General features: G+C 45.9%; 1 protein-coding gene across 2 annotated transcripts; it reads right to left on the bottom strand.

The window, feature by feature from the left end:
* Positions 1-288: 288 nt before the first annotated feature.
* On the bottom strand, positions 289-25,927 carry LOC122461188 (pre-mRNA-processing factor 39-like). 2 transcript variants are annotated; one of them, XM_043519773.1, is made up of 14 exons: positions 25,631-25,927; positions 21,403-21,716; positions 19,765-19,890; positions 17,191-17,309; positions 16,634-16,801; positions 14,240-14,429; positions 13,194-13,301; positions 12,203-12,367; positions 10,988-11,114; positions 9,293-9,561; positions 7,323-7,507; positions 5,768-5,842; positions 3,651-3,804; positions 289-885 (listed from the first exon to the last, which is right to left on the bottom strand). In XM_043519773.1, the coding sequence occupies exons 1-14, from the start codon at positions 25,740-25,742 to the stop codon at positions 823-825; spliced, it is 2,175 nt and encodes a 724-aa protein (XP_043375708.1). In that variant the 5' UTR covers positions 25,743-25,927; the 3' UTR covers positions 289-822. The 2 variants fall into 2 exon arrangements, with proteins under 2 accessions (XP_043375708.1, XP_043375707.1); XM_043519772.1 differs by having other exon boundaries at positions 14,165-14,429; positions 25,631-25,829.

Raw genomic sequence — 25,927 nt, 5'->3', positions numbered from 1 at the left:
TCTTTGTGCTGATTGATGCTATCTGTCCCCTTCTGAGGAGGATGTGTGTTCTTGCTCAGAGCTATTCTAGACCCAGATGAATCAGTCTTACTTTTTGTGCAAAAGCAGCAAGGATCCACAGGGGCACAACAAGGTTCCAGTAACCTCCATATTACACCCCATCCAGAGAAGGGGGAAGTGTCCACATAATGTCCTAGTAGCACAATGCTTTTTGTCAAGAGAAGGAGCTATATTATGCCATCCCCATGAAAGTGAACAAAACTCCATCCTCTGCTGTGCTGAAGAATGTCTGATTAATTGCACGTTTATTTATACCACATGAAATGTACAGGAAAAGTTTACAAAATGACCCTTCCCTGTATGACTGTTGCAATAAAGTTAATTTAAAAAAAATGTTCTGCTCTATGAGCTGCAATAAGGGATTGTTCCTTTGTTGCTGCTGCCAAATGAGTTCAGCTTTTGGATCCCCATGGTGTTGCAGTGAGGCCAGTTTGAGTTCACTGTATACAGGAAGGGATTCTTAGACATTTCCATCTAAAAGAGATCAGTTCAGTGCAAAGAGGCAGTGCTCACTCTGGCTGCCATTGGAGGTGAAGGCCAGACATGATCTAACCCGGTTCATAATGTGGCCTAAAGAAGGAGTTAGGGCAGCTCACTGCAATGAGAGGAGAAATGGGGCTTTTTAACAAGGCAGTTCAGTTTCCCTCTCTTACAAACAGTCAACAGCCACTTTCCTTTCACTTCTTGTTTTCTTGGAAGCAAGTGTAAAGTGGCTGCTCCTTGATCTTTAGAACTGGTCACGCATCTCACATGGTGTCACTTTCAGCTCTGAGAGTAATATTGGCTGTAGTTCCATGGATTTTGATACCCGTAGACGCCGTAGTTCTACATTTGAAACAGAAGAGAGGACATAATTATCATCAGAGTGGGGTGAAGCATGAGACTAACTTCTCCCCCAGCACCAAGGAAATTCCTTTGACAGTGAGGCCACCATAAAGAATTAAATTTCTATAACACCCTTAACCCAAAGGATCCAAACACTATACATAAAGGAAGCACCTCATCCATCTCTGGAGTTCAATATGATCACTCTAAACAGCTTACAGTAACACACAGATGAGGATAGGAAAGTGAAGAGTCTGCCATACTGGATCAGACCAATAATTCATCTAGTCCCATATCCTGCAGTAGCTGCCCTGCTGTCAGAAACTATCAGGGGATCATCTGCCCTTAGGGGAACTTCCTTACTAACACCAATCAGTTATTGGGGCTGGAGCAGGGAAGTTTACATCTTATGAAGGCTAAGAATGTGTAATTGTGGAGCGAATCCCATAGGCAAATAAAACTGGGATAAGAACAGAGATCAGTGAGTCAATGGTAGAGGTGGGAATAAAACCTGAGAACCCTGACTTCCTGTTCTAGCCACAAAAGCTCATTCCCCATCCAGAACTGGGACTAGAACACAGAGGGGCTGAGAGACCTCCTGCTAACCACCAGAAAACTTTCCAAGCTAGGAATAGAACCCAGGAATCCTGAACCCCAGCCCTTTGATCTGATCACCAGACCACTCTTCTTTATTAAAGACCCCAGAACTTTGTTAACACACAGTTCAGGTTGCCCAGCCCTGCCTCGTGCTCTTCCAGAATGTGCAGTGTGACTAACCAAAAAACCTTTTAAAACCAGAAAATACAGAACTAAGGCACATACTACCTCTTCAATGCAAACTTAACTCTGCCCACTACCCCTCAGCTGGCAATAGCTCCTGGGAATGGATCAGTAAGAGTGGCGGAGAAGAATAAAATTACAAAGAGAAATGGTGGATTTTCCATCTCTTCAGGTCTTCAAATCCAGACTGGATTCTTTAGTCAATCACAAGTTATTGGGCTCAATATAGAGGTAATTGGCTGAAATTCTCTGGCTTGTTTTATACAAGTGGTCAGACTAGAAATTCTAATTTTCATTGCTTTTCTTAAAAGCAATGAATCTACAATAAGTAGATACAAGAAAGTTCTAAGAGAAAGTGCCATTGTGTTTTCCAGAAATCCAAATTCCAGCATTTATTTGTATGCACACCTGCGTTCAGTGTTAGATGTAGCTGAATGAATGGTGGAGAGACTGGTTGGAGCATCTTTGCAGACCTGTTACTCTGATATGAGAGGTGCACATGTACCTTGAAAGATTAAGTATGCCTCTTTTCAGTGCTGAGTTCTGCAGTTTGTGTCAACAGAGGTACACAAGGGTGTCTTCTTGTCATAGGGATTTTGGTGGTAGTCTGTGGTCTCTAACGCTTTGTGAGGGAAAAATGAAGGCAATGTCTCAAAAAGAATCCTCATGGCAAGAGTGAAGGGGAGGTAAAATTTAGCAAGGCTGAAGTGGTTTGTGTGGAGTAGGTTGTGTTTGAGTGTAAGTACCTCTTGTTCACCACACCAGACCTAAATGCAAGTATTGCCTTAGCAAAAAGGTGCCGTTAGACTGGGTTCTACAGTGCTCATGTGCTCTGTAGCATCTGTGAAGGGAGAGTATGCCATTGTTGCCAAGAAGGCCAATGGCATTTTGGGATGTATAAGTACGGCCACTGCCAACAGATCGAGGGACGTGATCGTTCCCCTCTATTCGACATTGGTGAGGCCTCATCTGGAGTACTGTGTCCAGTTTTGGGCCCCACACTACAAGAAGGATGTGGAAAAATTGGAAAACGTCCAGCGGAGGGCAACAAAAATGATTAGGGGACTGGAACACATGACTTATGAGGAGAGGCTGAGGGAACTGGAATTGTTTAGTTTGCGGAAGAGAAGAATGAGGGGGGATTTGATAGCTGCTTTCAACTACCTGAAAGGGGTTTCCAAAGAGAATGGATCTAGACTGTTCTCAGTGGTAGCAGATGACAGAACGAGGAGTAATGGTCTCAAGTTGCAGTGGGGGAGGTTTAGGTTGGATATTAGGAAAAACTTTTTCACTACGAGGGTGGTGAAACACTGGAATGCATTACCTAGGGAGGTGGTGGAATCTCCTTCCTTAGAAGTTTTTAAGGTCAGGCTAGACGAAGCCCTAGCTGGAATGATTTAGTTGGGGATTGGTCCTGCTTTGAGCAGGGGGTTGGACTACATGACCTCCTGAGGTCCCTTCCAACCCTGATATTCTTTGAGTGCTAGTATGGGTGTTATTGGCATGGTAGAGCATTGCTCAAAGAGGGCAGATTTAAGGTTGCTTTGTGGGGAAGGACAAGGGATGTACCTTAACTCTTCATTTCCTGGTGTTCTGTGGTTTAAAACTTAGCCATTCTCCAAATTCTGGAAGGGCACAAGACACCACTAAGGCAACCTTGACATTTTTAGGCATTTAATTTCCTCTTTTTGTTTTGTTTAGCACCTCTGTAACACAGCCTACTTCTCTGCTGTTCAACATCCAAAACTGACCCACTAACTCTATCCCCACATCCCCATAAGACACAGCAAGTTTCAAGATAATCTGAATCACCATGCCGCAATCATCTTAACCATTAAGCAACTCGCAACCTGAACTATAGCAGAGCTGCTGTTCTGCTATAACAGGGAATGGACATGGGAACATGTCACACACATTTATTTCAATCCTGCCAGAGGTATTAGCATACAGGGCTCAGACCACCAGATTAATGCCACACTGCTGACCTGATACCAGGTGCTGTAGTTATAAGCAGCTCCTGGATTGGTACTCATATCTCCACCCATCAGTGGTGCGATGCCTGCAGTAGTGACTGCAGGGCTGACCATCCCAGGAGAGTCCTCAGCTCTCAGCTTTTTGTCTTCTGGTTCATCAGTGCAGCTGGGAAAAAAATTAAAATGCTATCAATAACTCAGTTCATAGCACAGGACCTAGAATCAGAGAGATGAAACCCAGTATGGTACACAGCACCTCCTTATCTGGGCTCTGGGGTGAGCATTACTTCATTAAGGATATTAATCATCAAAAATGCTGCTTAGTCTGTGTACAACAGTTGGCAAGCAGAAGCCTTAACTGAGCAGGGTGGCATTCAAGATCAGATACTGACAGCTCTGGTGCACCATAAAGCAATCAGGTCTGGAAGGAACCTCCTGTGTCAAATCCAATCCATGCTATCACAGGCAACCTCATGTTACAATTCTGTTTATAAACTTATGAAGGTCCATCTTCAAACTAGTTTGCCCCCACCCACTGCCTCTACTGGCAGACTGTTCCACAATATCAATCCTCTGATTGTTAGTACCCTTCTAATTTCCAGCCTAAATTTATTCTTGGCCAGTTTATCTCCATTTGTTCTTGTGCCATCATTGTCCTTTAGACTCAACAGCTCTTCTCCCTCCCTGAGGTTTATCTCCCAGTGTATTTATAGAGAGCCATCAGATCCCATCTCAACCTTCATTTTGCCACGTTAGACAAGCCCAGTTCTTTCAGTCTCTGCTCATAAGACTGGTTCTCCATTCCCATCATCCTAGGAGCCCCTCTCTGCACACAATCCACTTTGGCTTCATCTTTCTTGAACACAGATGATCAGGCTTGTACAGAGTTTTCCAGATGAAGTCTTACAAGTGCCTTGTCCAATGGCATTATTACTTCCCTATCTCTACTGGAAATCTCTCACTTGATAGGATTGCATTTGCCCTTAACATGGCTGCATCACGTTGGTTGCTCTCAGTAATTCAGTGATTGATTAATACACTGACATCTTTTCCTCCTCATTTCCAATGATGAGCATCCCGCTTATAGCAGAAATTATTAGTTTCTAAGTGCACAACCTTGTACTTTGTACTATTACATTTCATCCCATTTCTATTACTCCAGTCCTCAAGATCTTCTAGTTCAGGGATGGCCAAACTGTAGCTTGCGAGCCACATGCAGCTCTTTTACAGTTAAAGTGTGGCTCACTGAGCCCACCACTTTCCCTCCTATTCTCCACCTACCAAGCTGGAGGGAGAGCTCTGGGCTTCTGCCCTGCAGCAGGGTGGTGGGGCTAAGGGCTTCTGCCAAAGGTAACTGGTGCCTGCAGAGTGTTGGGGTCACAATTTAAAGGTTCTTCCTCCCCCGCCCTCCACAACAGCTTGAGTCACACATCCCAGGCATGCCCCACCCTTACCTTCAGCAACCCCTCCCCGCAGCTCCCAGGTGTTAGCTCCACATGGAGAAGCAGTAGCAAACAGATGGGAGCTGCGGGGAGGGGTTGCTGAAGGTAAGGGTGGGGCATGCCTGGGATGTGTGACTCAAGCTGTTGTGGAGGGCGGGGGAGGAAGAACCTTTAAATTGTGACCCCAACACTCTGCATAAACAGCAGCGCTCCTTGCAGCTCCCAGCTGTTTGCCACTTCCTCTCCTCTCGGGCCTCAGCTTTCAGCTTTTTGGCTCCAGCTGCTGCCCTGCAGGGAAAGGCCCTGGCATCATGTAACTGAGCAGGGCCAGCAAAGCCTGGCAAAAATCTGGGCAGGGGGGGCAGGCAGGCATGATCCCATATCCCAGCCTCCAAGCATCATCTCTGGCTTCTGCCCAGCGGGGAGGGGTTCTTGGGGTTTCAGCGCCATGGGGTATATTTAGTGGGGTTTGGCACTTCAACAAGAGCGGGGCTGAAGCCCCAAGCCCCGGGAGGCATTCTCTGGCTCTCAAACATCTGAAGATTGTCATATTTAGCTCGGAGGGTCAGTAAGTTTGGCCATCCCGATCTAGTTCTTCTTATATAATATTCTGACTCTCCTCTCTATTCATGACACTTCCCAATATATGAAAGGCTGTATTAAAATCTGGTAGCATCTGTGCCTTACCCATTCTCAGGGGCTCTTTTCCTGGTCATCTGGTGTTTGAGGAACTTCTGGTGTTCATCATACGCTGTCAGCAAGCTGGAAAGACAGAAGGGGACAGATGGTCAAGAACAGGAGAACTTGCTGTGTGTGTTTCAGTGATTTTTACCAAAGTTTGCACTGGTGAGAAGAGAAAGCTTTCCGCCTCTAACTTTGAAGTGCTTTGTTTTGCTTCCTTTGGCCCCTGATGCTCCCTAGCAGAGGTGGGAATAGAAGTGGTGTGCTAAACTCCAACCACTTGAGCCAAGTCTTTACCCCCAACAAGATGGGTATTTTACTCCTGCTGAACTCATTCCACCACCACTGGCCTGTTGAGCGGCTGGTCAGACTTGTGGTTCCTTCTGGCTTTATAACCTATGAACGAATGATTGGCTCCCTTATTGGTAGACTTAAAAGATGGAAGATTAGGCCATCAAGTCTCAACTACTGTCCCTAGTGGTAATTCAAGGGCAAGGGGCTAGCGTTAGCCACACTGTGATTGATCTGACATTTGTGGATGCAAAGTCAGTTCTAGGCTAGAGGATTCTGGGTGTAAGAATAAAGGGCTTAATTCTCTAGAGCCATCAATCAGGTACCTTTCACCAGAGAAAGAGAGCCCCAAGAACACTCCCCTCTGTGGGCACTGGGATGGGAGGCAGTGTGGCCTAGTGGACAGTACTCTGGACTGGAATGCAGGAAATCTTGGTTCTATTACCGCTCTACTACTGGCCTTTTGGGTGACCTTGGGCAAGTCACTTCCACAATCTATGCTTCTGTTTCCCCATATGTAAAACGGGGATAACGAACCAGCCAGCTTTGGGCTCTACTGATTAAAAGCAATGTAGAAAAGGTACAGTAACTTCTCACTTAACGTCATCCCAGTTAATGTTGTTACATCACTGATCTATTAGAGCACATACTTATTTAAAGGTGTGTAAAGTCTGCTTGTTTGGCCGTGGGGGCTTGGAACCAGGGTGGGCCGGCAGCCCCCCATCAGCTCCCCTCTGGCGGCCCCACAGATCAGCAACTCCCCCTCCCTCCCTGTGTCTCCCACCTGCAGCAATCAGCTGTTTTGCGGGGTTCAGGAGGCTGGAGGAGAAGGGGAAGGAGCAAGGAAACGGTGCGCTCAGGGGTGGAGCAGGGCCTGGGGCAGAGCCGGTGGTTGAACACCTCCTGGTACTTTGAAAAGAATAGTAAGAGGAGAAGCTGGATGATCCACCCTCTTTCTCTCTCTGACTTCACCACCTCAACCAAGCTTCACAATCATCATTGCCGAGTACAGTATTAAATTGTTTGTTTAAAACTTATACTGTGTATGTTTTGTCTGGCGAAAAACATTTCCCTGGAACCTAACCCCCCTCCCCCCATTTACATTAATTTTATGGGGCAACTGGATTCGCTTAACATTGTTTTGCTTAAAGTTGCATTTTTCAAGAACATAACTACAATATTAAGCAAGGAGTTACTGTATTATCTGACTTTTTGTACCCAAGAGGTAAGGGTACAGAACCACCCCCATGCAGACAGGGTGTTCTCTTACCTGTGTATGCTGGACCCAAAGTCCTCAAGGAACTCCACTCTGCGCTGTGAGAAGACAATCTTGGTCTCCTCAGGGAGGCCACTGCTCAGCGCTCTTTCAAAGCAGTTCATGGTGTTGCCTTCATTCTGCCTGACATCGGCACTGAACTCTATCTCCAGGAGGTTGGTGTAGAGCTTTGCATTTTCCTGTGTGACATAGGGGAGAGGGAGAGATGAGAAATGTGGTGCTAGGCCCAGGTGGAAAAGGCATGTTCAGAAGGCACCGGGGAAGTCTTGTTGAAATCTCCCTGCTTCAGTCTTCATTCTTAGGACCAAGGATGAATGTCTCTCAGTTCCGGGAATTATGGTGCGATCTCTTCTGCAATCCCCAGCTCCTTTCATCCTGAACTGCTTCATCATCTATCTATGGGACTCCCTCTTGCCCTACTAAAAATGTAGCTGCCTCTGGACTAGAGCGCAATAGCTGTTGAGCCGCACAAAAATACCACACCACAATTTAGTACAAGAAGCGAAAGAATCCCACACCGAGTTGCAAGTGTGAGAGTGTGTGTGTGGGGAGGAGGAAAGTAGATTCAATAAGGCAGAATGGACTGGTCCAACCCGGAATTCAGCCAGGACCCTGTCACTAACAGAAACCAAAATGGCTAATGGTTGGCTGTTGCCCTTTGATCCTTGCTTATCACACCCCACACTCCCATAAACCCTCAACCTGACTGCTCTCATATTAAAGTTGTTTGAATGGGCCACTCCAAGAGTCAGGCAGAAGTGTGGTTTAGTGACTGGAGCACTGGGAATAAGGATACCTGGGTTCTATTCCCTGCTCTGCCATCACAGGCACATCCTTTCCTTTCTCAGTGCCTCAGTTTCTCTTGTGACACTGGCAGGCCACAGGTGCCAACTGCTGCCCAGGCTGTGGGCATAAGCTAAGAACCAACAAACTCATAGCTGGAGACCAGACCAGTTCACCTGTATGTTTGTTTTGCTCATTACTCTTATAAGAATGTATTTAGTGTTTAGACTCTATGAAAGCTTGTCCTGGGGACTTGGAAGCTGAATGAAGGAAAGAAAACAGTCACGGGAAAATTTTCCATCTTTTTGGCTGTTGAACTCTGACAGGGGCAGAGACTCTAAACTGAAGTCAGAGATCCCCAGGATCTGCCTCCTGGGTCCACCCTGAAAGACACTTTGAATCGACAGATGACTATAAGTCTGTCACTCTTAGGATTTACCAGGTAACATTTGTGTGCAAGTTTGTTTGCTTTAACCTGTAAATAACTCCTATTTATTTTGCCTAGTTAATAACCCTTTATTTAGTTTATTAAAGGACTGGTTATAGGCGTTGTCTGTGGTGTAAGATCAAGGGTACCAACTGATCTGGGAGTTGAGTGTCTGGTCTCTTGGGACTGGAAGCAACCTGAATGTGGTGTGATTTTTGGGGAAAGTGACCATTTAGCACTAAGTCCAGTTTGTCTGGGTGACAAAATAGACTGTAGAATCTAAGGGGACCGTCTGACTCCATGGTAAGACCGTTATAATGATCTAGGAGTTCACATTTGTTACTGGGTTGGTGAAATTTAATTACAGAAACCTCCACCAGTTTGGGGTGTCTGCCTTGAGGTTGGCACTCAGAGTCATGAGTCACTCTAGACAATGTGATACCCCTCACTAAGCTTGACTACTTAGCCTGTGAGCTCTTTGGGGAGGGAATTCTCTCTCACTAAGTGCCTGTGCAGTGCCCAGCATCACAGAAGGATGGCCCCCTAATCTTGGTCAAGATCAGCATGCAGTGCCTAGCACTCCCTCAATCTTAGCTGGAGCCTAGATGCAGTCAATATACTAATAAAAATATGCAATTATGAAGAACAGCCTTCCACAGCATCTGTTTCCTCCTGGACAGAGACTCTATCTCACCAAGAAACCCTAATGCATTGTCTTGTTGGGAGCATCACCCTCCCCTTCCCAAAATCTCACCGGATCTTTCTCTAGTGCTTCCATGAGAACCTTCCGAGCCTTTATTAGATTCTTCTGCACTTTCAGCACCTGTCGGGCCAGCTTGATGGCATAGAATGAAGCCAGGGGCATCCCCTCATTGTCCCGTATGGCTTCCTGCAGCAGAGCCTCAGCTGCCTCCAGGTTGCCGTGTCGCCGCTCCAGGCTCACTCTCCGCAGCCGAACCATAGCCAGCCCTGGGATGGACTCCTCATAAGACTTCAAGATGCGACGTGCCTCCTCCAGGTCTCCTGCACAGGTACGGGAGGGGAGAGAGAAAGAGGTGACAGTGGCAGTGAAGGCAGGCAGCATGGCAAGCACATGTGGTGCTCTGTGAATTTAGAGGCTATATTTATTTTGCTTTAAATCTATGTTGTACGAGAGTCTCACTCGTTTCAAAGGCAAAAAACTTACCACACTAGGGGGCTTAAAGGGTTTAGCGGCATTTTCCAAATCATCTAACCTCCGCTTTAAGCCTGTAAAGACTGAAGGGGATAGCGCACCATCACGGATACACATCATGGTCTTGGCTTTGCAATTTAAACATGGTACAGGCCAATATTTGCAATTGAAATTAATATAAATCTGACAAGAACACATTTTAAACACATGGACACAGCTAAAGCAAAGGGTTTCCGGCCAAGAAGCTCCTAGGTTTCTGTATGTCCCTTACTAGGCAGCAGTTCACAGATTAAGGCCAGAAGAGACCATTAGATCATCTAGTCTGACCTTCTGTATAATATAGACTAGAGAACCAACCAGTTCCCCCTGTGTGGAGCGCACACACTTATAACTGACTGAAGTATCTCCCAGGAAGACATCCAGTCTTCATTTAAAGACCTCAAGAGATGGAGAATCCACCACTTCCCTAGGGAGTGTGTTCTGATCGTTAATCATCCTGTCAAAAACATGCCTTATTTCTAATTGGAATTGGTCTGGCTTTAACTTCCAGCCATTGGTTCTTGTTCTGCCTTTCTCCAGTAGGCTAAACAGCCCTTTAAGTATCCAGTATTTCTCCCCCCACCACCCATAATTAAGTCACTTCTTGATCTCTTTGATAAGCTAAAGAGACTGAGCTCCTTAAGTCTCTGTAAATAATTTTTTCCAACTCTTGAATCGTTTTTGTGGCTCTTCTCTGCTGGAAGTTTGAAGACAAGCACCCAGATGTACTATCCCAACTTACATGTGAGTTTATAGAAAAGCGAGCCAGAGCCAAGATTTATAGAAATGACTAGTGATTTTGCTCAACTTGAGACATCTTAAAGGAGCCTGGATTTTCAAATTGCTAAGCACTCAACCTCTAAGAAAACATCAGATGTCATGCTGGACACTCAAAACTCACTAGCTGATTTTGAAAATCTTAGCCCAGCATTCCCAGATTCTATTGTCCGCTAAGCATTCTGGAAGAGACTAGCACACGAAGAGCTAACTTTAGAGTATAGAACTGAACCAGTCATGTCTGCCCCTTAAGATTTGGCCTCAATCTTTCAAAGAGTTACTGAGCAGGCTGATTGTCAACACACACAAAAAGGGTTGGGTGGCTATGTGAAATGTCAATGAAAAACTGTCACCTCCCCCACTATTGAACTGCTTAGTAAAGTCAACTTCCAGCTAACCAAGGGCTTCTCAGGCCAGCATATCAGCAGAGGGGTGCAGATAGGGTAAGTTTCCTCTGACCTTGCTTCTCTTCAAATGCAGCCCACAGGAGGTGGATGTTGGGCTTCCTGGGGAGATGGTAGCCACAAGCTCGTTGGAAGACACTCCTGGCCCCAGCCACAGTGTGGTTCTCAAGGTATTTCGTGTACTAGATTAGAAGGGGTCGGGGGGATACAAAGAGGACATGGATGCGTTAAGGTTGCCCACTTCCTGTGGCATAGAACGTATGAAAGTCTGCTACATCAGCTTGTATTGAGAAGGTTATGGTGCACTCACGTTAAGGGGCTTAACACACCTCTCTTCAGAATTTCCTGCACCCTCTTAGGCAGGTAGGAAACACGGGCAGATAAAAAGCAGCAACGGAATTTAAAAGAAGGGTGTTAGAATTTTGCTCCACAATATACATGCAGAATAAAAAAAAAATAAATGAAACGTTTGGAAATCTGTAAGAGAGCACCACTTGAACTCATGCTGACTGCACAAGTAATGTGGGCAGCAGCCAGGGTGGGGAGAGGGATCTCATGCCCTGGTGCAGAATTAACTCTCCGATTCCCAGGGGGCATTTAATACCCCCACCCCTGCAAGATGCTGCTGGCTTAGTCCAAGAGGTAGGGGACTCTGCCCAATGCTAAAGGGGAGCAGAATTACTAAACCCCTGCCTAAGTGCTAGAGGGTGAAGCCAATCTACTTTAAACCAGTGAAACAAGAGACTGCACCCAACCATTCTGTTCCGGCTCTGAGCTGCTGTCCCAAGGGGTGGGCTTGCTAAGCCCTGGAGGCCAATGTGTCCCGGGGATTTAACAGATGCTCCCCCCTTTACCCACAGCCATTTTTTAAAAAAGCAGCACAGGTATTCAAGTTAAAATTTGCTCTTATCAGCTGCAGAATAGGGACACAAATCCTCCCAAGGCCTGCTATCTCCATCCAAAGCCAATCCACCCTCCTAGTCATGGCATTGTTGAACGTTTGGGATTGCAACGAGGCTTTAGCTTATCTCCTGCCTGTCTTCTGTGAATGACGAAATACGGTAAACTAACAGATCCATCTTCCATGGCTAAGACAACACACAGCCATTGAGGAGATTTTTTAGAGTATCCTCTTAACTGCCTTAGGAGCAGAGATGGAGGAGTGTGTGGGGAGGAGGGGAGTAGCGCCGCCCATCTTCAGCATGAAGTCAGCAGGATTCAGATATGCGGGTCAATCCCCAGGGAGGAGGGGAAGTGGGAAGGGGCTCACCTTGATCCAGAACTCCTCGTAGAGGGCACAGGCAATGACGCAGCGCTCAAAAAGCACAATGGTGCGCTCGTGGGAGCCATTGGTAATCTCGTAGTCCAGGTAGTCGCGCCAGTTCTTCAGCTGTGCTCTTTCCAGCGGCTTGACATGGAAGTATGGCCTCTTGATCTGCAAAATGTTTGGGATGGGGAGGAATAAAGAGAGATTTGCAAGACAGACAGAAGGGGGACTGCAAAGGAAGCAGGCTCAGTCACAGGGTGGGGGAGAGCTAACCTAGGGAGTGAGTTCTTAGGGGCAGATATTGCATTTAGTTTTACAGTGCCTTGTACAATGGAGCCCTGACTAGGATCCTTAGATGTTACAATAAAAATACTACATTGTAGAGCAGACATTCAGAGCAGCATTCAACCCAGGGAGGAGCTAATGGAGGGGCACCATAATGGTACATCCCTCATCTATCTCCCTATCGTTTGCTAAATGCTACCCAGGCAGCAAATGCAGCCACCTTTGGGGGGGGGGGGGGAGAGATGAAAAACCCCCAGTACACAGCAGGAAGGGAAGAAAATTTTGATCAGATATCTCCCTTATAAAGAGGGCTGTGAAATCTTATGTCCATGTAAAGACAGGAGCTCAGGTTAAGGCCCCACGACTAGAAGCCCCCGACTACAGCTCCATGTTCAGCGTTGCTGCTTCAGAAGGATGAAGGAGTGATTCCACCGGGGGAAGTCTAGGTATGTCTAACCTAATACTTAGAGCACTGAGCCATCCCCTCTGGCTTTCTATCTCTCCATAAGAGATGGCCTGTGCGAAACAGAGAACCCACAAGAGCTTCTGTAAATTCCTGCCAAAACAATGCACGTTATTTCCTCTTCACCAAACAGAATCTCAGGCTTCTGCACATAGGGACTGGGGTATCAGCTCAGATAGTGGATGCTGCTAAGCACCTAGTCCATGCCGTGGAGCCTTGCCTACAGCTGAGTCCATGGTTACCTACCCCTTCCTCAAAATTCCAGCGCTTGCTGACTTCTGCCTCATTCTGGGTGTACACTTGCTGCCGGATGGAGATAACGAGCTCCCGGATCTTGTCCTGGTTCAGGTCTCCCTGGAAGAGGAACCAGTGCAAAGAAATGGTGATAACCTTATGTTTCTATAGCATCTTCCATCTCATTTAGATCTTAAGAAGTCATGTGTGAAAGGATCACTAAACATGGCTGCCCCGAAGTGGAACGCAGCCATGCTGCCTAACACTTTAAGACAGTCGGTGAAGTAGACTCCTTAATTCAAATGAAATTGAAAGGGGGGAATTTCAGGGAGCCAGCACATAGCTGGAATATGTCCAGGAGAGGGAGGATCACATGCTGTCTTTGACAAGAACTGCCAGGGCATCTTTAGTAACAAGGATCTATGTTTCACACCTTAATCCCTTCCACCATGTTGGGTTACAAAGGCAATGGCTCACAGCAATAAGTGATCCACGCTGAGGTCACTACCACCAATTCCTGCAGTTCTCCAGAATGGGAAAACGCTCCAAAGTGAAAACCTTGAGTACTGTGCAGGACTTCGTGTACAAAAACTGAGGAAATTTCAGATTGCACTGGGCAGCCTATAAGATGCAATGCAACATAGAGCGGGCTCTTGATGGGGGAAGAGTAGTCAATTCTACAGCACTCTCTCCAAGTCTATTCAAGGGTGAATAGTGCACAGGACTGGGAACCAGGAGAGACTGGACTACTATTCCTGGCTGTCATTTACCGCTGTGACACCCTGGAAAAGTCCCTTCTCCTGTCTTTGTCTCCATTTCACCCCCCTACACTTTGTCTATTTAGATTGTAACTTCTTTGCAGGAAGAGGGGGCAGGGACTCTTTCACTAAGTGTTTGTCCAGCACCCTGCAAAATAGGCCCCACCCCCAACATTGGTCAGGACCTCTCTGTGCTACCGTGACACAAACAACAACAATACCCACCCTGACAGCAGATGTCAGCTCAGAATAACTGTCAAAGTCTGCATCATTTGGGTAGGAGGCTGAAAAGTGTGGTACCTGGGCATCAGCTCCTGTTTCTGGCTTCACTTCCACCCCCGGAGGCAGGTCTTCCCCAGGTGGCACCTCCTCCACCTCTGTCTCCACACTTTTCTGTACCGTCTCCGTGGTGATCTTGGATTGCAACCAGAGCAGCTCCTCTGCAGATAGGATGTCTTTGGGGGAGTTGCTCATCACATGTTCCTTGAACCTGAGGCATGGGAGGAAGGAACAACAGCTGATGATGGATACCAAAGCCCACTCAAGTCGGAGTGAGGAGGCCCTTTAAACCTAGTCTTTTAAACTGCTTAGGAGAGTCTAAAACAGAGGAACTGCTGTATCCAATAAGGTCACCTGTCTGTCTGAAGTGGTGCCCCACTCAGCCATCGTATTTTATACAGCAAGCTAATTTGGATGGATCTGCTCCAATTTTTGTTGTTTTTCTTAAGTCATTATCACAGTATCAGAACACCTCACAATTTTTAATGTATTTATCTTTGCAACACTCCTGTGAAGTAAGACAGTGCTATTACCCCCATGTTACAGATAGGGAACTCAGGCAGAGAGAGACTAAGGAGAGGTCTACACTGCAATCAGGAGTTGATCCAGCTAGATCAAAGTCAGCTCAAGTAACAACAGTGAAGCCACAGAAGCATGGGTGGTGGCCACCTGAGTATGCCCCCAGGATCCCAGATGGGTGGGACTAGCCCGTGCTGCCAGAGCTTCACTACTCTTACTCAAGCTAGCTCTGATCTAGCTAGCTTGGGTACATGTACCCTTGCTGGCAGAGCTGGGAACTGAGCCAGGTCTCCCAGTCCCAGGCTAGCACCCTAACCACTGAGCCATCTTGCATCTCTCATCTTCATCTCCAGTTGTATCAGAGCAGCCAGCGTCCCGCTGTATCAGACCAGATAGACAGTGTGGTCTCTTGCTTAGAGTAAACAGCGCAGGGTGCTCCAGAGGAAAACGTACACTCCTTAATGCATAACAGTTTGATACTACGCTGCATGTGTAGATATATGTGACAACATATACTCCCCACCTCCCTCTCTGAACCAGTTAGCAACCAGCTCATGCCTTGAAGATGAAGAATCACTAAGCATGTTTAATCCTTTCCTCAGATTTGCTAAACTCTCTGCCTCCAATGTCCTGTCACAGAATTCCACAGCTCAACTACTCAAATTGGCAGGAAGTGGGTAGAGGAAGGATTATCCAGCAGTTAGGGAACTAGCCTGAGACCTGGGTTCTATTGTCTGCTCCCTCAGACTTCCTGTGTGAACCTAGGCAAGTCACTTAGTCTCTCAGCTCCCCATCTGTAGGATGGGATAACAGCTCCACCCTACCTCACTTGGGGGGAGGGGCACAAATTGTGAGGCCATTAAAAGATTGTGAGGCACTCAGATGTTGCAGGAATGGGAAAATCTGCTTTACAGAAAATGACAACCATCAACTTCTACAGCTAGGAACTGAGCAGCTTGGGAGAAGGACATGCAGGGGGTTGTCCCAGAAAATTTGGGATGATTTACATGTTGCAAAAGAGAAATTTTTGTGAATTTTTTGTGTGAATTTAACCTCAATAGTTCCACACTGAACCATAGAAAGGGTAGTTCTCCATCTACAGAATAGGCCAATAACTCCACCAGATTAAAAGAGAGAATGGATACTTATATGGACATCAAGAAAATCCAGAGTTGTAATAACTAATGACAATAAATATTGTGGAAGGAATATTAAACCTCACGCTTCAGGCATTAAGCCAATCTCTAACTATTAGACATCAGGAGCAGTCTAAATGTGGGGACCAGATTATTCCATGTCTGCTAATCTGGGTCTTTTTATGCCTTCTTTTAAAGCACCTGGAATGGACCACTGTTGCAGACAGGATACCTTAGAGACTAACAAATTTATTTGAGCATAAGCTTTCGTGAGCTACAGCTCACTCACGAAAGCTTATGCTCAAATAAATTTGTTAGTCTCCAAGGTGCCACAAGTACTCCTTTTCTTTTTGCAAATACAGACTAACACGGCTGCTACTCTGAAAGCAGACAGGATACTGAACTAGACGGACCTTGGGGGTGATCCACTCTGGTAATTCACAGAGTTTAAGACCAGAAGGGACCATTAGATCATCTAGCCTGACCTCCTGTATAACACAGACCAGAGAATTTCAACCGGTCACTCCTTTATTAAGCCTAATTTCTATGTCCAGATAGAGTACAAGCAATGTGAGTTTCTCCTATGCTATCCTGCAAACACACCCCCTCTAGGGAAAAGAGGGAAGGTCAGTTTAGATGGCCTACCCCTAGTAAACGCTTAGCCTCTCTGCAAAGACCACCAATAGTGAACCAATCACTGCCAAACTGTGGTGGTTGTTGCTGAGACCCAGGGACTTGTTTCATCCTGAATGAGACTTACTTTTCCCAGTGGTGGCTGTACAGCTGGGTCGGTGTGGAGAGCACTCGGTCATAAATGGCTGTGATGGCCTTCAGATCACCTTGCTCCTTCTCCCACTCCACATACATCTCCCACAGTTTGTCTGAGCGGAAGTCCATTCCTGCAGCAGCCACGGCTGATTCAAACACACTTTAAGAGAGAAAGAACATCTATTAACAAGAAAGGTAACATGATCTAATGGGTGGGGCACTGAACTGGCACTCAGGAGATCTGAGTTTTAGTCTCATCTCATGGGCAGGTTGCTTCCCCTCTGCTTCCTCTCCACCCATTGTTTTGTCTATTTAGACTGTATGCATTTTTGGGGCAAAGACTCTTTCTCCCTATATGTCTGTACAGTGCACAGCATTATGGGGCACCGATCTTGCTTGACCTCTAGGCACCACTGCAGTACAAACAGCCACCCCAAAGAAAGCAAGATCCCTGGATCTTCTAGTAGCTCACTGACCCAGCCAATATTACAGTCTCCCCATATGCCTTACACAGTGTTGTCCTGTGTTTTCAATGCTCTGGTTATGTACCTGTGGATCTTCTGTATGGACTCAGGAAGGTTCATATCTAAGGTGGCCTGTAGGTAAGAGATGTAATGGATCCAGAGGTCCATGCTGAGGGGGATGGACTGCAGCCCTCGTTCGAACACCTGCAGAGCAAAAGGTTCTGACAATGACTGAAACAAAAAGAAGGTTCATAATGCTCCCTCCCATCTGATTCATGTGAAAGATGCTATGGTATATTCAAAGACTATTAGACTGATTTCATAGTACTGTATGTATCTGTATGTGATCATTAGCGATTATATTCCTAGCTAAAAGGGTAAGGTACAGAATGCTTCCTGCAATAACTAAAGGAAGTGGGGTAACTAATGCAAATTCCTAATACTGAAACAATGCAGCTAAAGTCTTTTGAAGATTCAACCTCTTGGGGAAAAAAGCACACAGACTGCTCTGACCTGGCTCAGAGGCCTTAGCAGACAAAGGACTTGAAGCAGCACAAAATAACAACCCCGACCTGAGATATGGTCATAAACCATTCAATAACTGACAAGCATTAGACGTTTACCAATACAATCAGACTGCATGAGAAGACCCAAAGTATTTTAGACCTGCCATGGTCTCCACATGAAAGAGAGGTGACCACCTGATAAACAAGACATGCATATAAGCTTTTGTTGTGAATAACTGGTACTTTGCTTTACAAAAACTGGCTGGGGACTGGCTAATTCTGTCATTGAGAACTGCAGGTAACTGAAGACAGACCAACTGAGGCAATCCAGTAAATTGCAGGGGTCTGCACCCAAGGACCTGGTCTGGAGAGAGAGAATTGTGGTATTTCACCCTGAGAAAGGGGACTGCTGGAGGCCTGACACCTAAGTGCGGTGCCCCTTGAGGAGATGAGGGGAGTCAGAGGTGCAGTTAATTCAGGAACTGTGCAAGCCCAGTCCCAGGGGAGAGCACCCTATTGGCCACCAGCGCCTGGGAAACCAGCACAGCACCAAAGGAGGCAATAATAAAAAAAATAGGACTGGAAGGGACTCAGGAGGTCATCTGGTCCACCCCCACTGATCATCTCTGACAGGTGTTTGTCTGATCTGCTCCAAAAAACCTCCAAGGACGGGGATTCTACAACCTCCCTACATAATCTGTTCCAGAGCTTAACTATCTTTAGAGTTAGTACGTTTTTCTTAATATTTAGCTCTCCCTTGTGGCAAACTAAGGGAATTACTTCTTGTCCTATCTTCAGTAGACATAGAAAACTACCGATTGCTCTCCTCTTTATAACAATCTTGTACATATTTGAAGATTGTTATGTCTCCCCTCAGTCTTCTCTTCTCTAGACTAAACATGCTCAATATTTTTAACTTTTTATTTTCAGTCATGTCTTTCTAAACCTCTTGTTTTTGTTGCTCTCCTCTTGACTTTCTCCATTTTGGCCGTATCTTTTTTTAAAGTGTGGTACCAAAAATCAGTCACAGTACTCCAGCTGAGGCCACATAACTGTTGACTACAGCAGAACAATTACCTCCTGCATTTTATATACACATCCCAGAACAACATTTGCCATTTTTGCAACAGCATCACACTACTGACTCATATTCGATTTGTGATCCACTTTAACCCCCAGATTCTTTCTGCCTCACCAGTTATTCCCCATTTTATAGTTGTGTATTTGATTTTTCCTTACTAAGTGTGCTACTTTACAGTTGCCCTTCTTGAATTTCATCCTATTGATTTCAGACCACTTCTCCAATGTATCAAGGCCATTTTGAATTCTAATCCAGTCCAATGTGCTTGCAACCCTTTCCAGCATGGTGTCATTCTCTAATTGTTATAAGCATACTCTCTACTGCATCATCCAAATCATAAATAGAAATACTGAATACTCCTGGACCCAGGACTGACCTTGCAGGACCCCACTAGATATACCTTCCCAGTTTGACAGTGAACCATTCGTAACTACTCTTTGAGAACAGAAACTAAACACAGTCTTTCAGCCAATTATGGACCCACCATATAGTAGAGCATTTCCCCCTAGTTTGCTTATGAAACTGTCATGTAGGAATATGTTAAAAGTCTTATTAAAGTTCAGACATATCACATCTGCTGATTCCTCTCCTATCCACTAGACCAGTCACCTTGTAAAAGAAGGAAATTAGTTTGTTTTGGCATAATTTGTTCTCGAGGAATCCATGTTGGCTGTTACTTAACATCCTATTATCCTCTAGGTGCTTAATAAACTGACTGTTTAATTTGTTCCAATATCTTTTTGAGTATCAAAGTTAGGCTGATTGGTCTATAATTTTTCCCTTTTTAAAGACAGGTGCTATGTTTGCCCTTCATCAGTCCTCTAGGACTTCACCCATCCTCCATGAGCTCTCAAAGATAATTGCTTATCGGCTGAAACAATGCATTCCTGCTATATAATTACCAAGTCACCTGTGACAGACACCAAGAGGGACTTTTGCACCGGCTTTGTGACGAACTCCTGGCCCTATCGCATTTGGTCCATTCAACAAGGAGTTAGCCACTGGGATAATCAACCTTAGAAGGGCTACTGTAGCACAGCACAAAGAAATCCCAAATAATTCTCCCCCCTACCTCTTCTGTCTCCTTGCTGAAGTCGAAGCGCCTCTCCATGTCTGCATACTTCTTCCAGTAGCCGTAGCAGTAGGGGTAGCGAGCAAAAAAGGCGTCAAAGGCTTTTCGTGCTGCAAAGATGTGATTCTGTATAGAAAGAGGGCAGCAGGAGGGGAATGAGCATTTGTGAAGAGCCCTGAAACTGGGAGAGCTGGAAACCAAACCCTGCCAGCCCCAAAGCAGCCTTACAAATAGAGCTGGTAGGAAAACAAGGGTCCCTCCACCCCCCCTCCCCCACAAAATATCATGTTTTTGGCTGAAAATTGAAGTGTTTCAATTCTGAAATGTCACTGTGGTGCCTTACGGGAGTTAAAGTTCAGATGTCCTACGCTCCCATTCTCCTCCATAGGACAGGCTCCCTTAGTCAGACTACAACTCCCATGATGCACTGGACTCTCCCCCTCTTTGTGATGGGACATGGCAGTGCATTAATGCAGTGAATCACAAAAGATATTGTCCAGCTCCAAACCACAACTTCCATGAGACACTGCAGGTGCACTTCAGAAATTAAACACTTGGGTTTTCTGCTGAAAGGTTTCTGGTTTTCAAGCAGGATTGGTGATTTGAGGGGGGGAGGGGAAGGTGTTTGGGTTTTTTGGTTGGTTTTTTTTTTTTTTTTTTTTTTTTTGGAGAGAAAGCAAAAAAAAATTTCCATAGACAGCAGACACTTTTCTCAAAAAGTTTCATTTAATCAAACCCCCAATTTCCATTGAAAAACAGTTTTGACTGAAAGTTTTCGAACAAGATCATGTTGCTCTTACTTAGTCCTTGACAAATCCTAATTTGGGTTTACAATATAATAATCTGCGGGTGTCTAAATACTATGTTACCACACCACTTTCAAAGGGAAACTCCATCAATTTGCAGCGAGTCTTAGGCTCTTCCAAATTATCCCTTGTATAATGCTCTTTCAGGTGGCAATTTGATCTTTCATCTGAAGATCTGCAAGGTCTTTGCATTAAATCTCTCACTAATTAGTCCTGAAACTTGCAATATCTATTTAAAACTATCCCATTAAAGTTAATCAAGGGGGCTAAAACAAATCCAGCCCTTGACAAACCAGGTGCAATACAAGAGACTTCAATGAAGCTGCATCTGTTTGTGGCAGGGCTAAATTTGTCAGACCTTAAAATGGCTTGTAATTAGGGTGAAGCAAAAGTGCGGCACGTAAGTGACTCATCTTACAAATGGGAAAACAGACACAGATAGGTGAACTGTCACAAAACAAGTTAGTGGCAGAGTTGGAAACAGAACCTAGGAGTCCTGTCCCTTAGCCATCTGCTGCGCTAACCATTCAATCCCACTCCCCTCTGAAAGCTGGGAATAGAATACAGAAGTCCTTACTCCCACCCTCCACACTGCTTTAACCATTGAACTCCACTCTTCTCCCAAAGCAGGAAACAGATCCCAGAAGTCCTCTCTGCACAGGACCCTGCTCTAACTATTAGACAACGCATTCCTTTTTTTCTAAATTAAAGGAGTTGCTACTTTTTTGTAGAATTATAAACTTCACAAGCTTGTGGCACCTGCGCCACTATTAATTTGTCTACTGCATTTGCTTTTTAACAGCCCCATGCACCAAGAAAGTTCACTCCCTACCTCTTGTTCCACATACTGCAGCAGTTCGGTCCATGCCGTGAAGTCATGAGGATTCTCCTGAGCTGCCTTCCAGTACTTCTCAAACTCCAGAGGGTATGAGAGGGAGGCTTCTTCCACTGCCACAGGGGTAGCCACTGCTGCGTGTTCTTCCTCGGAGGCAGGATATGGACAGTTCTCTTCACTTGCATATGGGTCCTTGAGCCCTGACATGCTGGCTTCAGCATTAACTCCATTGCACCCTTGCACTGCTTTGGTGTCTTCCTGCTTACTGGTACTGTCACTTGGCGGTTTTGGGAGCAAATCTTGGTTGGGACCTACAGAATCAAGATCAGTGGGGAGGTCAGGGATCTATCTTGGGTTTCTCTATCTTGCTGCCAAAGATTACCATCTTTTAAGCATATGCACCAGTGAAATATTGTATCAGTTGTGTCAACATTCCCTGACATACATTCAATACCCAGCATGTGTCAACATACTGGGTAAAGAACAGAAGCAAAGGTGTGTGCCCCTTTAATTCTGCTTTTATCTTTGAGCATATAAAATAAAAAGACAAGACAAGCCTCCTCAATCTTGTTTTGCTTCATATACCTATACCATGTCCATGATATCTGATACTTCTTCTGAGAGGTGTAAACACTGAAGTCAGAACCACACCAGACCTAGATTGATATCCTGTCTCCAAACACTAAAGGATGATTGATGGGAAAATGCAAGAAACCCTGCAGTGGATAATTATGTAATAACCTGCCGATAGGGTAAGTTTCTTTCTCTTTCTGAGACAGCCAGCAATTGTCTTACATGAGAAGGACCACAGAGGGCCCAAAGTGATCTAAATAGGAGCATCAGGACAGAACTGTACAGAGCACAAACATCAGGCTATATACCTGAATATCTAGAATCATCTCCTAATGAGGAGAAATCCAGATTGTAAAAGAATCAGTGGTAAAAGCCTCATTGCTTGAGCCACCGAAAACTGGATGGTCAAAGCCCTTGAGAATATATTGCAGAAAACAATCCTACATTTGCGAAGAGGGAGATGAGACAGCAGACTCCAAAGTGATCTGGCATATCATCATTAACTTCACAACACAGATTACTGGAAAGGAGAGTCATTCTGTAATTAACACACACCTTACTACCAGGCAATATTCTGGAAAGAAAATTAATATACAAACTACAGCTCTTGAGTAAACTGGGAAGGAATGTAATGTTTCTTTGGTGTTGGAAACTACTTCACCCTCTTATTTGTACTGAAATGGGAGTAAGTAACGTGGTTAAGAAAGAAAAAGCTATTCTCCAGAGCATTAGACTAAGGATGGGTGGGCAAGATTATGAGGTGGGGACACAAGAGTTCTACGTACTTATATAGTCCTCATCACGATAGTATCTAAGCATCTCATAATCTTAATGGGGACTTTTTATCTTTCACAACAACCATGTGAGGTAAGGAACTAATAATTATCCCCATTTTACTGAAGAACAGGTTCTATTAAGTGACTTGCCCTAGATCACACACGAGTTTGTGACTGCACAAGGAACTGAACCCAGGTTTCTTGAGTTCCACCAGTCCAACATTCCTGACCTAGGAATGTATACCTAAAGTGTTATACAGAAGGGGAGAATGGATGAGGAAGGTTATGAGTAGCACGGTGAAGATGCAAACCAAACTGCTTTGTTGCATTTCTCAATTGTCTTCTATTCAATTTCTTGCATCTTCCTCTGAAACAGCTGGTACTGATAAGTATCAGAGACATAATACTGGACTAGACACTGCTCTGAAACAGTTTGGCAACTCCTAGGAGCCTAATTTTTCCAATTAGCTTTTCCTACATTTTGTTACAAAATTAGTTCCAGTGAAACGTGCTAGCTTGACAACCCCGGAGACTAAGGCCCTAGGAACATTTCCCCAGGACAGCTATCCCAGTATACTATGCCAACAAAGGGCTCCTAGCGTGGATGAAGCTTAGGCCAGCAAAGCTGCACTATTATGGTCTAGCTTATTTCAAACCCCCAAACAAAAAATACTACCGTATACAAGTAAAAGCACCGTTCTGCCAGTATAGGAGTTCTGCCGGGTGCAGCTAGGTCATTTGGGGATTGCACCTCTTCACAACCCCTGACCAACAGAGCTGTGCCAGCAGAAGTCTGTAGCAAAGACATAGCCTAAGTTCTCCAATTCTCCACAGATGTCACCAGGGGCTGTAGCAGGGCAAGCAGCCTCACCCTATCAACATACTTCAGCCCTTACACAGAGGAGCTAGCTCCAAAGGTGTTCAGTCTCCCTGGTTCATGTAGTCCCTGGCGTCTCTGGGAAATCGACTAAACTCAAACTTAAGTCACACAGCCCTCTGAATGGTCACTAATTTTAAAGTTTTGAGCCTATCCCCAAACCTGTAGGTAAGGTAGAACCTAAATGGGTTACATTTTTAAGAGGCAAGGTTTTGCTCTGTGATAAAGCACCAAAGATGTCAAATGCCCCCACTCCAGTAAGTACCCAATATATGACAGCATTTTAGAAAGTGAGTTGTCTTCATACAAGCATCCCACCAAATATCTTCGTTGAAGTTCATCTGTCAGCAAAAATAGCTAATGAGTCTCTCCCACTTAAAACACACTTTATAAACTAAGTTTCAGTGTAGCAGCCGTGTTAGTCCGTATCTGCAAACAGGAGAACTTGTGGCACCTTAGAGACTAACAAATTTATGAGAGCATAAGCTTTCGTAGGCTACAGCCCACTTCATCAGATGCATAGAATGGAACATATAGTAAGAAGATATATACACACATACAGATAAGTTGGAAATTGCCATACAAACTGTGAGTGGCTAATTAGTTAAGATGAGCTACTATCAGCAGGAGAAAAAAAGCTTATGCTCTAATAAATTTGTTAGTCTCTAAGATGCCAAAAGTACTCCTGTACTTTATAAACTAAGGAATGAAATTCCAGTCAGACCATGGCAGGAAGAAAAACTACTCACAAGCAAAATATGTTCATGAAAACCTAGGCCCCACTGCCTTAAATTTGGAGCATGTCTCTGTCTGGGTCATCAGTCAAAAATTACATTTTTTGTGTGAATACTTCAAAAGGTGCCCCACAGGGCAAAATCCACTGCACTGTGAGACGATGGGGAAAGAGACACAAAAGCGAAGCAATATGCTCTACATTTACACCACAAATGGAGTTAAGGAGAGATCTAGGAGTAGAACTCAAGAGACCACGCTCCCAATTTCCTGCACTCACTACTAGGAATCACTCCCCATCCCAGAGCTGAGAACAGAATTCAGGGATTCTGGCTTCCTCTGCTCTCTCCCCTAGATCCTCCCCAAAACCAGGAATAGAACCCAGGAGTCTCTAACCATTAAGCATTGCCATTTCATAGTATCAGACGATTAAGAAGGTGAACTAATCAGTCCCATGGCCTCCAAAAGAACCACACACACAGGTCCGCTATTTATATGTAACCCAGAAAGGAACCAACTCCAGTTTCCCTGCTGTGTAACCAGCCTGCCGACCAATTTATCCCATAGCAAGTTAACTGTTCAGACTAATCCATCTGACAGAGTTGGACCAGCAAGAGATACCAAACCCTCCACTTCCGCAGAGAAGGCCATACATCAGAGATCATCCCAATACAGCGATCCCTTTTGGAGTGCCCCTCCTCAGCCCAGGAAGCACCTCACCCTTTGCCCTCTGAACCATGCTACAGCATTCCCCCCCCCTCCACCACCAACACCCTGGGTCCCATTGCAGAGGGGTGTTCCTCAGCTCCAACAGTTCTCTCCCACCAGGTCCTATCCCAGAAGTACCTTCCCCGGGGAATCCCCCTAAAGAATCCCTCCTCCCCCAAACCCCAGGAGGCCCTCACCTCTCGGAGCACTTCTCTCCCCTAGCCCCAGAGAGACCCCTCCACCGCCCAGTGGGAACCACCCCCCAGTCAAGCCCCTGGCCTTCCTCTTCCCCCTATCCCCAAGGGGACACACTCGCTCTTCCCTAAAGCCTCCCTCCTCCCCCCTTCCTGAGAGAGGAAGCCCGGGGACCATCTCTCTTCCAGGACTCCCTGCACGCCAAAGGGATCCCCCCAGCCGGGTCCTCCCGCAACCCAGGGTCACCAGGTAAAGGAACTCCCCCGCCCCCGCGCGCCCGCTCCTCTCCCCCACCCTCGGGGAGCAGCTTGGCCGGGGACTTCTCCCAGCCGGACCCCGACCAGCCTCCCTTTCCCGCTCTCACCGCCAACGTCCCGGCCGCTCTCCCCGCCCTCGCTTCCCCCGCCGAGGGCCCTCTCGTTCCCGGCTCCGCCACAGCTTGAGCTCCCCGCCGCCTCCAGCCCCTCAGCCGCCATCTTGTCCCGCTGCGACAACGGCGCCACCAACTGAGCCAGCAGTGCGCATGCGCCCGTCTCAAGGCCCCGGATGGGGATGGGTAGTCCGCCGGTTTAGTACAGGAAACCAGCCAGAGTAGCGGGAAACAGCTGGAGCGGCCCGTCACCGGTTCGGGACCCCCACGGAGACCAGAGAGACCTGGCAG

The sequence above is a fragment of the Dermochelys coriacea genome, chromosome 7 (genome assembly GCF_009764565.3).
Source record: "Dermochelys coriacea isolate rDerCor1 chromosome 7, rDerCor1.pri.v4, whole genome shotgun sequence".
NCBI classification, from domain to species: domain Eukaryota; kingdom Metazoa; phylum Chordata; order Testudines; family Dermochelyidae; genus Dermochelys; species Dermochelys coriacea.
Note: the sequence above shows the minus strand (reverse complement) of the source record. Positions and strands in the feature narration are given on the sequence as shown.